Source organism: Pyxicephalus adspersus, chromosome 2 (genome assembly GCF_032062135.1).
Source record: "Pyxicephalus adspersus chromosome 2, UCB_Pads_2.0, whole genome shotgun sequence".
NCBI classification, from domain to species: domain Eukaryota; kingdom Metazoa; phylum Chordata; class Amphibia; order Anura; family Pyxicephalidae; genus Pyxicephalus; species Pyxicephalus adspersus.
The window spans coordinates 81,539,394-81,560,457 of NC_092859.1; the positions used below are offsets into that span (position 1 = coordinate 81,539,394).

The 21,064-nt window shown below is 34.5% G+C and overlaps 1 protein-coding gene across 1 annotated transcript in view; it reads left to right on the forward strand.

Annotated features, from left to right (window-relative positions):
- LRRIQ1 (leucine rich repeats and IQ motif containing 1) overlaps window positions 1–17,818 on the forward strand; it is a 92,671-nt gene extending 74,853 nt beyond the window's left edge. The window contains exons 22-25 of the mRNA XM_072399016.1: window positions 8,276–8,408; window positions 9,208–9,268; window positions 12,153–12,285; window positions 13,032–17,818. Of these exons, the coding sequence (XP_072255117.1) occupies window positions 8,276–8,408; window positions 9,208–9,268; window positions 12,153–12,285; window positions 13,032–13,165 (461 nt within the window). The 3' untranslated portion in view covers window positions 13,166–17,818. The remainder of the gene's footprint in view (window positions 1–8,275; window positions 8,409–9,207; window positions 9,269–12,152; window positions 12,286–13,031) is intronic.
- The last annotated feature ends 3,246 nt before the right edge of the window (window positions 17,819–21,064 follow it).

Sequence of the window (21,064 nt, forward strand, 5' to 3'; positions counted from 1 at the left end):
TGTGTAAATGTTAGAACCACTGTCCACTGGAACAGTTTTTGTGGTTCTATTGAAAACCATGACATGAACTTACAGAATTCCAGTGAGGCCTCAAACACCAATAAAAGCCAAAAGTGATTTCAATCTTCCCCCACTGTATCTAAAACTAAGAAAAACACTTTTGGCTGGAATTAAGCAGTGGTCGCCAACCTTTTGGAGCTTGGGGACCACTACATTTACAGACTCCAGACCGCACATGCGCAGGGAGCCGTGTGTCACTCAAAGGGAAAATTCCCCCAGACTGACGTCATGATGCCAGAACCCGCCCACTCTCCCATCGCAGGTCTGAGCCTGCGAGAGAGTGGGCTGGTTGTGTCCAGAGACACAACCCGTCCACCGCCCTGAGCCTGCGATTGATATAGAGGACATGGTCTGCGGCTCTGGCCGATGTGCCCCGCAGGAAGAAGACCCCACTGGGGGGCGCACTGCCCAGCCGTGGACCATCAAAATTTTCCCGGTTGACGACTGCTGCTTTAAATTGTTGTATGTATGTACAATGTATGCCACTGTAACCACTGTAGATTAATTACATTTTATTAGCAAAAAGGTAAAACAAAAAGGGAAGGAATATAATTATTGTGGAGAACTGAATCTAAGTCTCTCACCTAAAGCTTTTTTTTCTTTTTATTTTGTTACCTTTAATAGGCCATCATTTTTTAGTTTTGCCTTAATTCCAATTTTTAAATGTTTATATTTAGGACAGGAGATTGCCTATTGGCCCACCATCTTAAAACTGCCATCATGCATTGTAAAACTGCAGTGTTCCTAGCCCATACACAGCCCATTTACCATAAAAATGCTAAATAACTATTTGTGTTGAGCAATATACTTTTTTCTGAGCGTGACCAAATTTAAATAAAAATTGAAATTGTATTTAGATAAAACTACTGCTTGTATAAATTATTTGTAGATGAGACAGTGGTGAATTAAATAAAAACATTTGCCTGCTTTTTATAATTCTGAAGCTACCTTTGTTTCTGACCTTGAACCCGAGTTTTTCTATGAGTTGCACTGAGATTGGGGACCTAGTTGGAGGTCTCATTTAAAAGGACAAGACCTATTTATTATAGTGCTTGTGGGCAGCCACACTCAGGCTTCAATTAAAGTGTTGTTTAAACATGGCTTCAGGGTGAAAGTGCATGTTGGTTTGTTGCAGGAACGGTTTGATTGGCACTTTGGGATCTACTGATTGACTTTGGAGTAAGTACTTTCCTTTTCACAGCAGATGACAGAAAAGATAAAGTTGTAACTTGTAGATGTTGTTATGAAAGGTAAATGGTGTCTGAGGAAACCAAAGCACTTTTTTTCTCTTTGAGAGAAAATTGCAAACAGATTAGGGATGTTTTTTATACATGTGACTGCTGTTTAGTTTACTGTGCATATATGCATTTAAGCTGACTGTGCACTGACAGGTCTCAGCAGTTATGACATAAAATCTAAGCATTGACACAGGGTAGAGCTTGCCAAAGAATCAGGTTATAACCCCGAGTTTGATGATTTTCTATCCAAATGCTAGTATTTCTTTACTATAGATAGCAGCCTTCTGCATCATTGAAGACCACACATAACTCAACTGGTAGACAACTGTTTAACAAATCACTTTTGGAAGGTTTGCATTTCTTTTCTGTTGAATCTGTAGCAGTTCTGAACTTAATAGAACCTATACTTTCCTTTTCAATTCTAGGCACAGCATCACTTATTACACAGAAGATGCTGCATTACATGAAAAAGCTAAAACGATTTTAGCATTGTTTCCATCAAATGTAACAGATCAATATAATATTCTCATACCTGACCTCAGTTCATATCCACAATGTACATTTTATAAAGTAACCTCACATATGCACAGATGGAGGTATTGGAATGTAATGAAGCCTACCTACCTATACCTATGTACATGAACTACTAGGGAAACATGAGAAAAGGTTTAGAAAACACTGCCTTACAGAGAATGTGTGTATGTAGAGGATGTTGCAGACCTTTGTAATACAAGTAGTATCAATGTTATCATACTGGTGTAGTGGGGATATTTAATATATGATTGGTTGATAAGCTTTTTGGCATGTGTTTCGCCATGCTTTTTAAATAGGCCTTGTGATTGATTTGTTGATTAGACCCTAATGCATTTTTAACAATAACAAATTCCAGACAGTCCAAAAATATCCTGTTCTGCCTACCATTGGCGGTTTATGTGTGTATCTGCCCAGCCTTACTGTTTGATAGACAGCTCTTCCTCTTAAGTAACAAATCGGAAGAACGTTCTTTTACATTTTTCAGATCATATGACAGATTTGATTAAAACTAAAAAATGTTCCCATGGACTGAATGACTTACTCCTTCCTAAATGTTGTTTAGAAAATGGTATCACTCACGTATTTTCATTTTTGTAGTAATGGATTCCATGACTTCTGTTAGAGCCTATAACATGATAAAAATTACCTACACAGTGGATTTAGGATTTTATGTTGATTTTTTTAAATCAAACTGGATATCCCCTGTTTACTTGTACCTGTCCATTTAGTTAAGGGGCCTCTTTTAGTGTCGGAAATACAGTAGACCACTCTAGCCTTTGTCCACCCAGAGAAAAATAAAGAACATTCAAGGCACCACTGTCCAGAATTTTATGGCAGATTAACCTCCCTAGCGTTAACTTCCCGTTTTTATATGTCTAAAAGCGGTACATTGTTTTTCATGAAATTTTATTTTATAGTATGAGTATAATAAAGTTTGAATCACAGAATAATTTAAAAACAATAAATTGAATACAATAAAAAATTTATATATTTAAAAAAAAAATTTTTAAATACAAAAAAAACAAAACATATTATACTAATACTATTATATATACTGTAAAATAAATGTTCTTGAAAACAATGTACTGCTTTTACACATAAAAATCCAATGTATTGCGTTCAATACAGTTATTTTGTATTGAATGCAATACAAATGGATTTTGAATTTCCCGCCCGGCCCGGCCGGGACGTACACACGCACCGACGTCACCGGGAACTCCCCCGGTGACTCAACGGATGCAGAAGCAGAAGAAGAAGACGGAGATCGCGGCGTTGGACGGCGCAGGACCCCGGCAGATCAGGTAAGCGCTGTATTTACTAACCTTCCATAGGTGTTACAACCCTGAGTGTGACTCGGGTTACCACTTTTAGCAACTTTTTTCTACCCCGAGTCACACTCTGGGTTGCCGCTATGGAGGTTAATGTTCTTTGAAGATCTTTTTTGCACTGAACATTGCAGTTATTTACTAAAGAAGTTTACAGTTTACTTAGCCTAACAACGCTGTGTTCACTTTTATCGTCCAATGTTATAGAAAGGAAATTCCTATTTTCTTAAAAAAAAAACCTTCATGTGATAGATTTTAGTAAACTCAGGAATATCTTGCTTTTTAGTAAATGAATCCCACTAAAGCAGAAAAACTTCCACTTTTAAGAATCCACTACCAGGCAGGTCTATATTTCAGAAAGGGACAGGCGATGTCCCTTCTGCAGTAATCTCTCCTACTGCCTGATGGCTCCAGGTATCTTTCAAAAAGCTGCGTGTGCTCCTTTGGTTGATTGGCAATCCTGGCTTCCCCTGCACATGCCGGGAATAAAAGTTATGTTTCCCTTGCAAATCAAGATGGACGAAGAACGTCTACAGGAATAGAAGAAAGAAGAAGATGGAGGCACCCTGTGAGGGAAAAGAGACAGGTGAGTATTGTGGGTTTAAATTTGTTTTAACAATATAATTCAGGTGTTGCTCCAAAAGTTATCAAGTAAATATATAAGGTAAAATGGAAAAAAACACATGCAAAAACCTAATTACTCCTCACTCTTAACATGATATTAACATGTACAACATTAACTTAAGAAGAATTAAAGAATATTCTACATTATTTTCTCCAAATGAGCTTGCTCCCACTGAATGTGTTTCACAGTTAACAGTACTGCTTTTTCAGGAGTGCTGGGAATACACACATAGTACACATAGTACACACATAGTAAATATAGTCCATGCAATGTATAACATATATCTATTTTTTTTAAATATATTGAAAGACTACTTACAGTTACCTTTAACAGCATTTATAGATCAAAAATGCATACACACTCTTGTCCTTCGAAAAGTTTTCACAAGTGCAGCCAAAAATTGTGATGTTAGCAGTAATGTATACATATGTCTAGTGCTATTTATAATCCCTCTGAAAATAAGCATAGTATTAGTAATATTTATAGTTGCTTTTAATAAAATGTCACCTTACCCTATCTCTATAATATTCTTAAAAGGGTAAAATATCAATTGTATTATTTATTTAATTGGTTAAATAATTCATAATGGTAATACATATTGACCACTTTCAATGTGTCACATCATAGATGTCTTGCTGTATGCAATACTATCCACTGATCAGCTAAACCATACAAAGTCCAATTCACAAGTTAAATCTGCTTTAAGTTGTATGTGAGAATATTTTTTATATGTGAACAAAACCTTACACCTGTGCACTGCTTTATGAACAGTGTAACATCTTGTAGTTGTTGTTAAGACCCTACTTTAGAGTAAAACACAAATACCATATTATATTATTGTTTGTTGTAGAAAAATACATTTTATACCTCATACCACAGTGATATCTTTCCACTGAAATTATTCTTTTTTTGTCATCACACCAGTAAATTGTGATTTTATTCTGCATGCCTACATCTAACAGTGTTTATTAGCTTGCACCCCAGTCAAAGGTAAAATAAAGCATTAAGATAGAATTGAAAACCTCCCTGTCTAGTACTTTAGTCTAGGTACAATTATACTATTGCAAAAGGGACATCACTTATCCCTTCTCCAAAAAATATTCTACTTGCTCTCATTTTTTACTATTTAGTTCCACTTTAAATCTTTCTTGGAACAGAGAGCAGGTTTGCTCTGACTTCCTTGTTATTCCTTGACCCTATTAAATGGTCTGTGAAAATATGTTTCCATAGTACTTAGATTAAAATAAATTGAGTAAATTGTGTGATTGTAACCCAGTTGAAATATTTGCTTGGTAGCATTAGTGGCTAACCAATTACTTTCGCCTGCTGGCTGTATTTGCTCTTTAAGGCGAGGAGCAATATGCACAGATTCAGCAGTAAAAAGCATCCTTTGCAAATTTAATTAGTGAACCAAAATCTGGTTGCTATGGGTAACACAGTTTCTGCTTGCACTGCTTTACTGACTAAGACATACAAAATGTATTTATCATATTCCTTATATGATATTTGGTAAATCACTTTTTACCCAAAACTGCCACTTGACCATGATCATCTCAGAATGCAAATGGTGAGTTCTTATGATCTTTTCTCTGTTATAGCAATAACTTAGTCATGGTTTCATTCTTTAATAAAATGTGCATTTAATGACTGTAATATTATCCATAAAAAACAACCTAAACCACTGAGACAAACAGGCATCATACTGGAAAAGTGGTGCAGACACAGTGAAACAAAATTATTGGCTACTGGTATATGTTTTATATAAGCATACATTTTCCAATTCCTCAACATTCCTGTGAGCAATCTGCAGGATTGGCATTGGGTTGTAACACACACAAGATCGCTATCTTTGTTTTTCTTTATCTGCCGATTGATCAGTAAACAATAGCTTATTTTTTGCACAGGATAAAAGATTTTGTCATGGCAGCTGGTTTTGAGTAGCTACTTGCCCACAGGACAAATGCATTTACAAACCTTGGGAAGCGGTTTCTCCATCTTACTGGAGTTTATTTTTCCGACTCAACCTTTCAAATAACTTGATTCAAATCTTTACCGTTTGTTTACTGTAATTACTGCTAAAATACTGACTTTTTCCTATGGGGTTTCTATTTCTGAGATTCCAGTATTAAACTTTTCAGTCTTTCCTAACTGCTGTTGTTGGTAATTTAGATATGGGTAGACGTAATGGCTGCTGAATTGCTTATTCCAAGTCAGCATTAGTTATTGCACTGTTTTTTTACTGCTTATGGATGGATACATTCTTATTTAAGGAAATTTAGGCAGACTTTATGCATACAAGTGACTAAAGGAAGAATATTTGTTATTACTAATTGTGAACTTCAGAAATCTTGCTATCGCCTGCAGTGCTCAGAGTTTGGTTGCTATGGACAAGAAAACTATTCCTCCTTTGAGTTTAAAGCTGAACACCAGGATTAAAATGAATCACTGGCAGTAGGGCTTCGCTGCAATATCCACGTACTTATCCTTACCAATTACCAAATACTGTCCCAACAACAACATTTGGTTTGCAGGTAAAACCCTATTTAGTCCACCTTGGCCACTCTTGCATCCCAGACTATTCACACGATTTATTCATTCTTTGAAACTTTCTTCCTTGCAATGTTTTTCTGACTCCAAGTCTTAAAATCTTCAAGTGAACTCCTAAAATGCATTTCTTCAGACAAGCATACATCATCACCACACCTTGTGTTTCCACCCAATCTACCCCAATCCCCTTTAGAGTGTAAGTTTGCAGGGCAGTTGTTTCCTCCCTGATATACATGTTCTATCAAATCAACATGGATTACTGGATTCTGTCATTCTCTGCACCAGCTTCAGTTGATAGTGCTAAATAAATAAAAATAATATAAAATAGTTGTGGCAATTTTGTGAAATGTATCAAACTGTGAAAGCATCATTGACAAATATTAGATACAATAAAAAGCTTCAACTGAGAGACCGAATGGTCTTTCTGGAAGATGACTTCATTTGTACGAAAGCACTCCTTCAAAATGTTTCCCGTTGTATGGCTGACGCGTTTCGCCAAACAGGCTTCTTCAGGGGTATGTTGAGATTGTTACGGTTATGATGATGAGATTTGACAAGATAATAGGTCCAGATATTTTATGGGAAAGGATACAGGTAAGCAGTATGTAAGTAAATTAGATGCTTCTCAAAGGTAGGTGGAGGGGAGTAGTGGTCTACAATTATATAGGTGCGTCCATGGAAAATTTTGATAATTAAAAGGTTATGTATAATTTTCCCGCTGCTTGATGGAAGCCCTCCTGGATTGTGATATATTGTTTTGCCAATAGTTGGAGAAAGTATTCGATTCCCAAAAGAATCTAAGTTATATCTTTGTGTGTTGCCTATTGGCAGAAGGAAAACAGCTGGCAGCTCTCAGAGTGGTGTCCTGGACAGTATGACAGCCTAAGGCTACACAAAAGAGTTTAATTTTCTTTTTTTTGGTGCTTATTAATACAGCTTTTTATGTGTTTTTTCTTTACTTACTTACTTCCCAAAACATTCCTTTTATTGGGTGATAACATTGCAGAAATAACAGGTGCTGTCACCCTGTTAAGGGAACTCATGGTAGGATCAACAAGTAATAAAATTTCTGTTTGATGAGACAGAAGCTGCTCTGCTGATTCTATTGAGAGTTCATTTTTTGGTGTAATTTTTGTTGTTTTCCATGGTTTGTTAGAATTCTGTTTATATAGATAATTATTTTTCCGCAAGCTGCTGCAGTATAACAGTAGTTACAAAGAGAAAAATTGTTGCATGTTTACATTACCTTAATATGGCACAACTGATAATATTGAGAACATGCACAAGAAAGTGAATATTTTGAAAACTCGGAGGGAACATGGGGGAACCCTTGAAATACCTTTCAGGTCTTTACCAAACTCCTTCTATAATCACTATATCCACAGTAAATTAGAATGGTGGTCAGCAGGAGGAATTCCTCTTACATTGTTGGCCAGTGAGAATGTCACCCTTACAGATTGCCAAAAAGATCATTGCAATCTGCTATACTGTTGAGTTCACTTCAGATTCAATTGTTTAATCATATCGTTGATTGGATGGAAAGTATGTGTACAATCCCTTACACTTAAACCATTACTTCTGGTGGTAACTGTTATTTGATAGTATTCTTAAGTCAGATTCAACCTAACTTTTAATCTCTCTCATGGTTGGTGCCATAGCCGATCACATGTGCAGCGCCATAACAAATGCAGATTTTAAAATAAAGTCTAAAATGGCACCTTGTTCAGCAAGCTTAGATAGGAGAGTTAAGTTCTGCAATAATTGCAAATGCTTCTCAATCCTTGTCAATCGATACATTTTAGTCATTATAAACTATGAAACATTGGTTTAAATGTGTAATCTTTCTATTGTGTGCATTAGTGTGCAAATCTGTTCTATAATTTCCACTCTAGTATTTAAAAAGTGCTTGATATAAAGTTGTTTATTATATTTATTCTATATTTAAGGTTTAGAGGGAGAATCTTGCAGTCAGAATGAAATGTCTTTGGAGACATTGACCAGAAGCAGGGAGCTTACATACCAGTGGCTCCATACTCAGTGTGGAGATGTGGAATCAACCTATTCTGCAACACCTAAATGGTAAGGGCCTTGTTTATTAGCTTACTGTTATTAATAATAGCATATCCTTGTTATTTATTTAAGTGATATTGAGTATTTTGAGCATATTTTATAGAGGCTTTCTAAAAGCAGATTTCTATTGGCCAGACCTTGCAATCTATTCTTAATTTTTATTATATTGCATTTGTTATAGTCATAATTCCTTATGATCCACAGTGATTTAGCAAACTAATCTATTGCTTAGGGTTTTACATCTACTTTAATAGGGGTTATTTATAATGGAAGAATGGTGGTTTAATGCGTACAGCCTTAAGTAATAAGGTGCTTTAAATGGAATGACAATTTACAGTACAGACAGTAGGTCACATGAAGCAACCCATAAAAAGTAATCATATTTCACCTTCTATCAGATTACATGTTGTGGTGATTGCTGTGGCTTTTACTGGACCTATCAGTTTGCTCTTTTCCTTGCTAAATTGGGGCTAGATCTCCATGCACTGTTCCAAGAGGTTTAATAAAAAAAGGCGTAAAATAGCATAAGAGTATCTGTCTACCCATGCCAGTGGTGATTTTATTTCATTCATTTACAATGTTTGACTATGGATTCATATTCCCACAAACCACATCTAAACCACAATTCCAGCTGCCCTGTGCTAGCATTCTTTATAGATGGTAGCTAATAAAATTTGTGTTAAAAGATAGCCATAAAAATATGTGGTTTGTCATATTTGTGTGTTAAACCAGCTTTATGTTTGACGTCTCCCATTGCCTAAAGAGTCACATTGAAGTAAAATATCTTCTTGTGTCTGTTCTGTTACAGTAAGCGTTTCTTGCCTGAATTGAATCATGACGTCTTAAATGGTGGCCGCGTTCAGCTTGTGGTAAGATACTCCACTGTATTTGCATGTATGAGTAATGTTTTATAATATTTTAGCTGCCAAGTACACTGAATACATTTACATACAGTAAGTGGCCATGTGTTGCACACTGCAGAAATGTCAGCCGTGATAATATAGATAACATTTGGCAAACCATAAATGATATGTTTGTAATTGTATCAAGGTGTTTCTTGGGGAGCTATTTAGCTCAATATTGTCACATGGTTTATATAAAAACCAGAACTCCATTGTGCAATTTGCATGCTTATTATTCATGGTTTCATATACATTATTAGTTATTACAGATAGAAAACTGTTAGTAAATTATATTTGCCATGGACTCAGCATACAGTCAGTCTGTTTTCTTATATGTTTGGGTATGTTTTTTTCCTTTATCCTTTATCAGGTTCTAAAAGCATTTTGTCCACCGTCAAACATGTTTGTAACCTCTGTTACTTCCAACTAAAATATGATCAAATAAGTTTTACTTTTTTTGATATTGATGGTTAGGTAAAGTCTTTTGTTTTAAAATCTGTTTTTGCTGCACACAGTAAAGCAGTGATTCTGAACCAGAGTTTTGTTGAGATGAGAAAATTCTACCTCTCAGGCCAATTTAAGTGACACCAATGATCTTTGTGATCTAATTGGAAAGAGAATATAAGAAGTATCCTGACTACCATAATAATATACTGTAAGCTATGTATATAGTAATTATCAAAAGGGTTCGCAGAAGATCTAAAAGTTATTTCTAGGGTTCCCCCATGTTAAAAAGTTGGAGAAAGTCTACTAATTTTGTTAGCAGGATTAAGTTACTAAATCACCCCATGTAGGGGTAATCCATGCTATTGCACTGGTCAACAATTATTTTTTTGCCAAACAGATTAAAGTCATTTTAGTTTATGTTTAAGGCACAGCTTCCAAATATGGTATTGGTTCTGCTAGATTGTTGTTTAGTTTTTGAAATATTTACCTCAATAATAACCCTTATAAAAAAACTAATGAAACATGAAAATTAAGCAAAATTAAACTAGATATGCCTACGTATACAAAATTAAATTTTTGAAATACTTAATGTCAATATATTCTATAGTCAATAAATTTACAGAACTAATCACAAAGAATTATTTGAAAAACTCTGTTTGTATGATTTCCTTTTATGGTGATGGCTATGGAGATAGCGTATGCTCATAGTAGCCCCCAAATTATTTTAGGTTTAAGAGCAAGTTTTGTACCAGTTCTTCATAATTTTGTGCTTTATGGTTAACCAAAAAGTTCTTGGCAACCATGACATAGCTGTGCCAGGCAGAAGCTTCAGTATCAGTCATGTACCTTGTGAAATTTGAATCATTTATCAGTTTCCGAATCTGGAGTCCATCAAAGATTCCTGCTTTTAATTTTTCAGTACTCATTTCAGGGAAGAATCCACATATGTATTTGAAGCAATCACCGTCCTTGTTCAGAGCTCTAACAAATTGCTTGATTAATCCCAACTTTATGTGTAGTAGAGGGAAAATGATTTTTTCTTTGTCAACCATTGGCTCGTTAATGATGTTCGCTGCACCTTTTTTCATGTTTTCCCTTGGGGGCAATGTCACGTTTTTCCAGTGATCCTGCTTTGCTTTACTATCCCGCAAGCAGATGAAACATGGGTACTTTGTGTATCCACTTTGCTGTCCAAGTAGGAAGTTCACGATTAATAAATCAATACATATGGACCATTGGTGTTCATGATAGCAAAGTTTTTGTAAGACCATTTTGATATTTTCATATTCTTCTTTACGTTTTGTTTAGTGACCAATTGGAATTGATGCATAGTAGTTTCTATTATGCAGTAAAACAGGTTTTAAGTGTGGAACTGTCTATGAAAAGCAGCCAGTGTTCTCCTCTGTTTTCTGGTACTCCCAGAATACCGAGCAGTAGTCCAGGGGTGTTACAACAGTACACAAAGTCACCAATTTTTTTTTGTTGAGCTGTGTTATTGGAAATTGGCAAAATCCTAATAGCAGGAGAATAAAATTGCCAATGTGGCTAAAACCTTTGCAGTCAGAATTTGAGTTTGAAAAAAATAAATTTTCTGCTACTGCACTTTGAAATGGTTTTAAAGTATAATAAAAACGGTGACCATTATTGACATAAGGGAAGTAAATATGCATTAGTGTGTCTAAACCCAAGAACATTCATGTAATAAATTGCAGCTCACCATTCCTTAGACGTGATGACTGCATTAATGTTCTCTTTTTAGGTTTTCTCCCTTAATTTTACCTAGTAAACTGTCCAGTAACACACTTCCTGTTTTAGGGTGGCTACATTCACAGTACTGTATCTATGGAGGAGGAATGTGGCCACTGTTGTACAAAAGAACATTTGGAAAGGGGGGTGTTCAATTACCTTGAAGAATGAGACAAGGTAATGTGGACATTTATTTGGGAACACAGAGAAATAACAACGGTTGTGTTATTTCCACTGACAAGACTGGACCTGATTTAATAATGCTCACCATGACTGGAGACGATAGACTATCGTGAATGAACCCGTGTGTTCCCGCAATCCTGGTATTGATTTCCTGAAATAATTTGCTATTATTTGGCAAATTAGATAATTTGCTATTATTTGGCAAATCTGGATTAAATCCATTACCGGTTTGCTGTGTCACCCAGGTTCTCCTTGATAGTCTATCTTCTCCAGTCTTGGTGAGTTTTGATAAATCAGGCCAACTGTGTCATATGTGTTATTTTTGATTTGACTTTAAACCATAAGAAAGTGTCAGCTGCAAGCTTAGCTCAGAAATTACTCTAGTGTATATTTGTGTGTGTGTTGGCTAAATGATTTTCCACATTTCATTTTTTTAAGTAAACCAATTTTGTTTATTACATTTGACTGCTTTTAGGCTAATAAATTAAGTAGGGAAGCTGATGATTTAGACCTGGTTTCTGTAAAGTCTGGAAGTGCCTTATCTCAGTACAGAGGAAGGAATTTAGATATTCAGAGAAACACATCACCTGCCTCCTCATCAGCATCAAGTAAGTAATGAATATTGATCAATTGTTTAACGATATGTTGCATGCATATTTGTCAGAATAAGATCAATGTTTTATTGGCCTATTAAAAGAAACTGTGTCCTTTACATAGTTTACAATTTGCAACCCCAATTTAATGTACAGCGCTGCGTATTATGTTGGCTGTATATAAATCCTGTTTAGTAAAAAAATAATTTTAATAATAATGAAATGGAGATCAATAAATTCTTCCACTCACTTCTGTCACTTCCAAAAAATCAACCACAGCGCTTGTAAACAAATACAGGTAATACCTATATGGCTGCAGATCTTTGTTCAGTTGCAGAGCCACCACAACTTACATAATCATGCATACCTAACACTTCCAAGAGTCTCAAAAGGATGCATTAATTCTTCATTCTGTGGTTTCCCCCGCCAACCGCCTTTTATAGGACAAAGTAGCAATGTAGTGGCTGGTGGAAGGAACCACATCTGATGATCAGGGGTACCAGGTATCCACATTTGAAAGTGAAAAAGCAAAAGCTTTTTAGCTAAGAGTGAAAAGAAGTCATAGGAAGCCAAGATCAGGGACACAGGCAACAGGACAAGGCAGAGTAAAAAAAAAAGTATGCCTCTATATATTGACATAACAGAATTGTATTCATGGTAACTTTACCAAAACCTTCCTAAATGTTTATTATATTTATTTTTATGTTTTCTATTGCAATGATTTAAAATACTAACACATTTGTTCTTTCTCCACATTTTAGACCGCAATGCATTTACTCCAGTGAAAACAATTTCAGGACCCCAACGAAAGGAACGCATTTCATTTCGAGATAACCCAGTTCAGCTTAGTGGAGGATGGGGTGGTGGAAAAAAGAAGGGAAAGTCCTTTAAATAAAAGTTATGTCTATTAATAGAAAATGCTGCTTTTGTCTATTTCTGTCCTGTAATTAAAGAGAAAATATGGTGTATTTGTTGGGCACCTGTTTTAAATGATTTTCATAATTTCACCTTTAAGTGCATTTCTCTGTGATTTTCCAATCGTTTTTCTGCATAGTTTTGTCATTGTATTTATAAATACAGAGCTTTGCAGATTAACCACTAAACAGAGCTCTGTATCTGCTTAAACCTGATATAATCTGCTTAAAAATAGTAGTGTGAAGATATTTTATTTATTGAATTTATAAGTTAAAAAAAAACATTTTTAAACGTGTTTTAGTTAAATAATAAAATATTTGCAAATATTTAATAGTTACCCAGTTGCTGACAGTAGAGTGCCAATATAAATCTCATACTCCAGCATTACAGAACTGATATTGCTTTGTTGACAATAGAGACTGGAATACCCAGATCATGATAAACACACAATAGAATGATTCTCTGGAATGAATCAGGGTTTGATTTGCTGAAAGTGTGTGTGTGCATGCACTTCTGCGTGAATTCATTCACAAAGCAGACCGAACAACCAGTCTTACACTATTTACTATGTGCCAGAGATATTTGTGGACCTGTTATGGTGAAAATACAGCAACAATGCCAACTAACCCTAAATTAAAAATGTAACATCTGTTAACTATTTTCCATGCATATTTCATGCAGGAACAAGACCACAACTGTGCACTGATATCACTAAGGAGACATTAAAGAATCCTTGAATTAAAAAAATGTTGTCCTTGCTTTGTGGAACCTACCACAGTTTACATGCACAAAGGGTAAGGCCTTGTGTTCAGCAAGTGTATGTACATGATATTCTGCATGCCATCCGAGGTTCCATTAACAAATACTCATACACACTTTGCCTTATTTGCTTCAACAGCATGGTGTATTGGACTTTCCAGACTTTTTCCTATTTGCTAGAGCATAAGCCTTGCCTTAGTGCACAATCATCTATGTGACATATTAATGTTTTAACTGTATAATATCAACACTCAGGTTTCTTTAATAAACCTCATCATACTATGCATAATTTTGATGTTTTGATTTTGATATTTTGATTGCAATGTGTGCAATAAACAAGGAAAACCGTATCAGATCATTAAGAAAATGCAATCACTGCGTTCAAACAAAATCATGCTTATGTGAACCTGCATGCAAGTTCACCCAGTACTTTTATAACACTTTCCTGCTGTTCATTTTCATTTGCCTAATAAATCAGGTCAATAGACTCGTATTGTAAGAAAACAATGCTTAAAAAGTGTATAGAACTTAAAGCATAGCAGTCTGCACATGTATCGAGGCTATGAATATAATATGTGCATATACAAAATGTTAAATTATGCATGGAAATTTTTTTTTTAATAAAACATGCATAACATCATAATAATTGCATAAAGCTTACTGTTTTTACATGTTCACCAGGAATATTCTGAAATGGTTATACTTTCCTTTTAATGCAGTTAATAGTGTAGCACTTTTAAATAACATATTGTACATTCCTTCTTACCTGTATGAGTGTCATTTACAGGTTACATGCAGCCCGCACACATCTAGAATCTATTTCAATCATTGGAATATACACATAAGTATTGTATTTACTTAATTTTATCTGTTTATGCTTATTCTATGTTGTTAAAAGAATGCTATGTTTAAACTTAACTAAAAAGACACATTTGTATATTTGTTCATAAACTAGATGTCTACATGCTTTGATTCTAGCAACTGTCTACTTAACATTAGTTAATATGTTAAAATAAGTTACATTAAATATACAAATATGCAGAAAGTAAATTTGTTAAAGCAGTGGAGGCTGTTTATCTAGCAAAGTGAATGTTCACTTTAGATTGTGTATGTTCACTTTGTACATAATTTTTAGTAAATGAGGTCAATCTGCTTTTACTTTGAATGTTCAATCACATGTGAGGGATAAAACAGGATTTCTTTCTAGCTTATAATTAGGTATTCCTAGTATACACTGCTTAACCATACTTTTGCAAAGTGAACAACCTTAATATTTCACTTTTTAATAACTGATATTAACATTTGTAATGTAAATCAAAGTGCCACTTTGATTATAGCAAGTATATTGTTATTTAAAAGTAATTTTCATGCAAAGTTGACACCTCAGTTTAGGTGGAAAGGCTAAATGAAAAAGTAAAATTCTATAAACCAGATTTATTCAGGTGTATGAATGAATGATAGAAGTTAAAATATCTTCACCATATTTTCTAAGCTAGGTATACAATCTTTACTCCCTTAGTAAAGCAAACCCCTAAAAAGGCAAAGCATGGTGAAGGTAGAGGGTGCTCTTTAGTTTAATATCAAGCTTTATTGGAGAAAGGCAGAAAACCTAGAAGGTGCAAAAACTTTATTTCTGGTAAATGTTCCAACAAAATGTAAAGTTTTTTTTCCCTACCCCAGTCTAGAGAAATATTGTCAATGAGGTCCTGCTTGTCAAAATGTTCTCTACATTCACTATTTATTACATTCTATAGATACAGCATACTCCGTAGGACTCTCCATAGGATTGAATAGGGATTACACAGTGCATGCCTGGGCCCAACTCAGAAGTGGCCCCTTCACCTTTTCAGAATGTTTGAATAGTCCACTGTTTGCACTTACATTTTGAACCCCCCTTTTTCTGTTGAGAAACCATGTGAGCTTTATTCCATCACTGTTTACTTATGCAAAGGATATGATATTATTCGGGAAAATTTGTCAAGCAGGAGCTTAACAATATATATTACACTGTCATTTTTCATTTTCTTCAAATCCTCTGCAAGTTTTTTTTTTCCTGATTGTGTTGAAATACATGTAAGAGTGTGTGCATGTTCTGTTCTCTACACAATTTTGTTTCCATCTTTTTTCATTAAATACATTTAATATGAGTTGTTTTGCAACTGCGTTTTCTAATATATTTGCTGAACTCTGCAAAAGACAAATGGGACAGATGTGTGAAAATAAAACAAAATGCCTTTTTTTGTAATGCCCCACGTGTGCCTACTCAGTTGTAATCGTGGTGACAGCCAATTAAGGATTTTATTATTGTTTGGATAATTATTAAATATTGGAAGGTCGCCTATTGTTCTGGATTTGTGCACATTCGTTCTTTAAAGATACAAATATGCATTTTGTTTTGTTAGAATGAAAAATAACTTTATTTTATTTTTAACAATGGGCTTCCATCTATTGACTAGGCATTCCTTTTTTTTTCTAGAACAGCAAAAGTCAGACTGTATAAAGAGAATGTTTGCAAATTATAAAATACTTTATCCTGTTATACATACCCTACAAAAGTGGAAATCCCACGAGTGTTCATGTCTTTATTTGCAGTAGCAGCAATGGCTCCTCCAGCAATCTTGTACACTTTACAGGACCCAAGCAGCTCTATCTGCTGGGGGTATATGTCACTGCCTTTATGGGGTTGATTTACTAAAGGAGACTGTTCACTTAGGAATAGGAACATTTACTAAGCTTTGTTGTTTTTTTGTCATTTCATTTGCATATGGTTAAGACCTTAAGGTAAAAAAGGATCACCTTATCTGATAACATTCACTTTTGTAGGCTTCAGCCTCTATTCTTTCACCCTAATAAGGTGTGCATGAAACAAAACCATAAAGTACAATATACAGTGTATTGAAGATAAACCAGTTTGAGTCAGTCAGAGACACCCAAACATTTCCAAGCCAAGAAGCATGGCTCCCTATTTACTTCATTACAGTTGCACTATGGGTATAACAAAAAATGTTCTCTTTGAAGCCACCATACAGAATCTAGTGTCTTCATTTAGCACTGAAAAAAGTACCTTATGCATGAACTAATGTTACATGGGAATGTTATTGATGTGGATAATTTGCTTAAAAATGTGATGAGTGTATACAGATTTCCATAGTGGAAAATTAGCCTCTTGGCTTGAGATTGCGATGGTGACATTTATACTTAAAAATTATGTATCAACACAACGTTATTATGTATAGCTTTGGATAGAGTGAGGAAGAGTTAAAACACCTGTAAAGGTGTTATCTCTAGCCGCATCTCTGAAACGTATTTTACTCTTACTGTTTTTCCTGGTAATCATTGTCAACAAGACAGGAAAGGATGTAAAACCCAAAAGAAGAGGTAATGGGGGATCTTCTAATTGGGCCACTTTTCTGATGACAAGGAAAGGGAAATTTCCCTACAATCTGAAGAGGTTTGCATTTGCTTTCCTTTGTTCTTTAAGGCAGGCAGTGAGGGGAAGTCTCCCCAATAGGACATAAGACAGTACAAATTGATAGGTTTTTAACCTTCTGCAATCTAAACTATCTACTACTATATAAAAACAATATACTAATATATTAAACAAGGCCTCGCTGGTGTTTATTGATGGGGAAGGGGACTTGTTTGCTAAAAATCCTGTGTAAAGTTTATTTTTATTAGCTTATTGTCGGGTTCTGACATCTGCACATTAATGTCTTTTTCTCCTTAGTTTCTCTCTGTAAAAACAATTCTGCTTTTTAATGAACATTGTGTACTGCTATTTGTGTCCAAATACACAGTGATATTTAGAAACTTTAAGGTTTTTCTTGGCAAAGCGAATGAATTGTAAGATCGGAATAAACATTTGAAACATTTACTTCCATGTTTGTTCAAACTATTTACACATTTTTCATTTTGTGGACAGCTTTAAATTGACGTACTCTTTTTTGAGATCTCTAAGGCCGGTGCTGGACAGAAAACCTTTTTTCCCTTGACTAACAAAGCCTACTCTTACTTTAAGCACACCATCTGCTTCCTGCCAAGTTGCATTTTTGCTAATACAGCTAGCACACACTGAGACACATTTATCAAGAAAAATTCTTTTTAGCATGCCTCTTAGAGGTGACGCCATGAGATTATTTTATACCTTTGTACATAATAAGCATTTACATATCATCATTTAGTGTAAACGTTAGTAAATAACGGATGTTACAAATAAAAAGGTAACCAGTACTTTATTTTTTTTTTCTGTTTTACACAAATTGTTAAACTAGGTTTATATATGCTAAATGTAAATTCATTTACCTGCACATTTTTCAGTGGCCATATTAAAGAGAACGTTTGGTGTTTTCTTGATTATTATGGCCAAACATTTAAAATGTATTTAAAAATGTTTTAGTCAAGTCAATGGTAAATATATAAGCATAATAACATTTTGAACTCTCGTTTGACTTTAGGTTTCTTTGCACAGTCACCCAATGGCTATTATGTTGGGGAAAAAACTTTTGTTTACAGGGCTGTGTAGCTAAAGCTGAAATTTAAACTCATGATTCACCTCCACATATGGTTTAATCAGAAGCGAGCGTCAATGCTGACACTAAATCCTGAGCAACTAATCACCAACCACAACCCTCAGTATAAAACTAATAAAAATGATTACCAAGCATCACTGTGGGATCATAGGATCTTACTTCAATATAAAAAGCAAAATACTTGTGTGTAGATGGTATTTCATGTATTCATTTATTCTTTTGTATTATTCTTTTTTTTTATACTTGGTATAAATGTATATATATATATATATATATATATATATATTCTGCCTTCTCTCAGACATCATTCTAGCCCCTATTGGCCTTTTTGCCTTTTTGGGACACCCCCCTGCCTTTTCCCTATATGATAACTTTTATCAGGAGACAGACCCTCTTTTGTTTTGTATTTTATTATCAATATAAGTACCAATAAAGAAAAATGGCAAAGAAAGGTTAACAGGTTTACCAAGTTTTACTGCATTATTAATATGTAAATAGTTTTTGTCCAAAGTCTCAGCATTGGTGCGCTTTACAGCTCTTCTGTTCTTTGCACTGCTTCAGCTGGGACTTTTTGGTTTCTTTTCATCCACTTTAAAAAAAAAACTCTTGTTATGTGTTCCCTATTTTGCCTACTCAATAAGAGACATCTAGATGTACAGTTGACCTAGAGGCCTTGGTTTTCATGAAACTGATCAATGTTCCAAAGTGAAGAACAATCTCTTTATTTTTGTAATTTATGACAGAATGAGTCATGTTCTAAGATGCTTCTACTTTGTTTCATTTTGTTTACTTTAGAGATAAGATTTAAAACCAAAAAAATCCCAAAAATATTCTTTCATTATGATGTTGTTTGGTATATTATTTGTAATTGTAGCATAGCTCATCAATGCTTAATTTCTCACCAATCATTTTAAGTTTTCTGTCTTTTTTTTCATTGCCAACAATAATAAAACTAGGTCCTTTTGAAGGAATATGGATGGTAGAGAAAATATGTGAAATAGCTGGGAGGGAAAACATGACTACATGTAGCTGTAAGGAGAGCATATGTGAAAATGGGTTGCATATAGCATGACAGTACATATGATACATCTCTGATATTGATCTTACGATAGTATCTAAGGCTCTTTGATGAATAGCATGTGGTCATTACAACATCAGGGGTTGCATGTCAACTAGACTATATTGAAGCCACGCATCCTTCTTCCCTTCTTTTTAATAACTGTATCTAAAAACAATGTGAGTAAAAATTCCATATGCATGTTCTTGTTTATATGAGCCATTGCTTTTTAAATGACATGCCTAAATGTGTTCATATTTAGGTAAATAATATATAATCTTTATAATTATATCTAATATATTAATAATGTCTAGCTCATAACTAATTTCACCATCCATTAGATGTGCCACATCCCAGCTAAACATTTATATCACAAAAGAACCAAAGAAAACAATAGGAGATGTTTTATGCACTAAATCACTTATAACTTTTATTTCTTTCTTTTTATTAAAAGTGATATAGATCAATCCTTAACATGCTAATACAATATAATTTAAAACCTAATAAATCACAATACAACATGTACATTGTCTCATAAACATAGGTTTCGACGCGTTCCACGGATCAAATGTCCACTTCTTCAGGAATGAGACCTATAGATACAATAGTATCTAGTAATAGTAATATTAACATTGTATATTATTTCTAAAGATATACCTTTTATATACAAATAATACTATATGCTACTTATATATATTTGCTGAAAGTGGAAAAATATTTTAATATAACCTTCTCAAAAATACTTTGTGCTGATCAAAACGGTAAGCAGGACAGTCACAGAAGACAAAATGTGGTTCTTTAAAATCAGAAATCCTCCAATAAATCCTTATTCCATTAAAAACATTTTTCTTTTAGTTTTGTCAGTGGTAGGGATAGAATGGAACCTCTCACAGGTTTTTATCACAGGTTGCCCTCTCTTCTTGTTCTGATGAATGCTGACACTGGAACAGGGAATTAGATATTCTCAGCAGCACAAAAGTTGGTAGAAGTTCTAGTATCTCTCCAGATTCACTAAAAAGAGGTATTCTTACATGATTTTCTTTCACTCTCAGGAAAACTTGTCAACCAAAACCTGAAAGACACAAAGTTCTTTACTTTTTCTCTAATACTAAAACTTTTGGCTTGAGTTCCACTTATTTTCATCCTTTGATGGTCACTGTTGCTGATCTCCTTCAGCCCTTTTCAGCAACATGTTGTCTGTTTGCACTGGTTACACTGGTAAGTATTTTGTAGCCACAATTTTCTGATGGAATCAACAGAGAACTCTTCTTGTGTAATGTTATGTTGAAATGCCCCCCTGCTCCACTAAAGCCTGGGTGCAAATGCAGGAGCAAGATTAGGAGACACTATAACCAGATGTGCATGAACAAAGACCTTCATGGTGGCATCACCAGATCTTATTATTAAAAAAAGAAAACTGCAATTTCAAAAGTGATTGAAAATGAGTTTTACAATCACATTAACATAGTAAATCTTACATTTGATCCTAGTGGTTAGTGGCTTACAATGATGTAATGCATTTGATCAGCTCAAT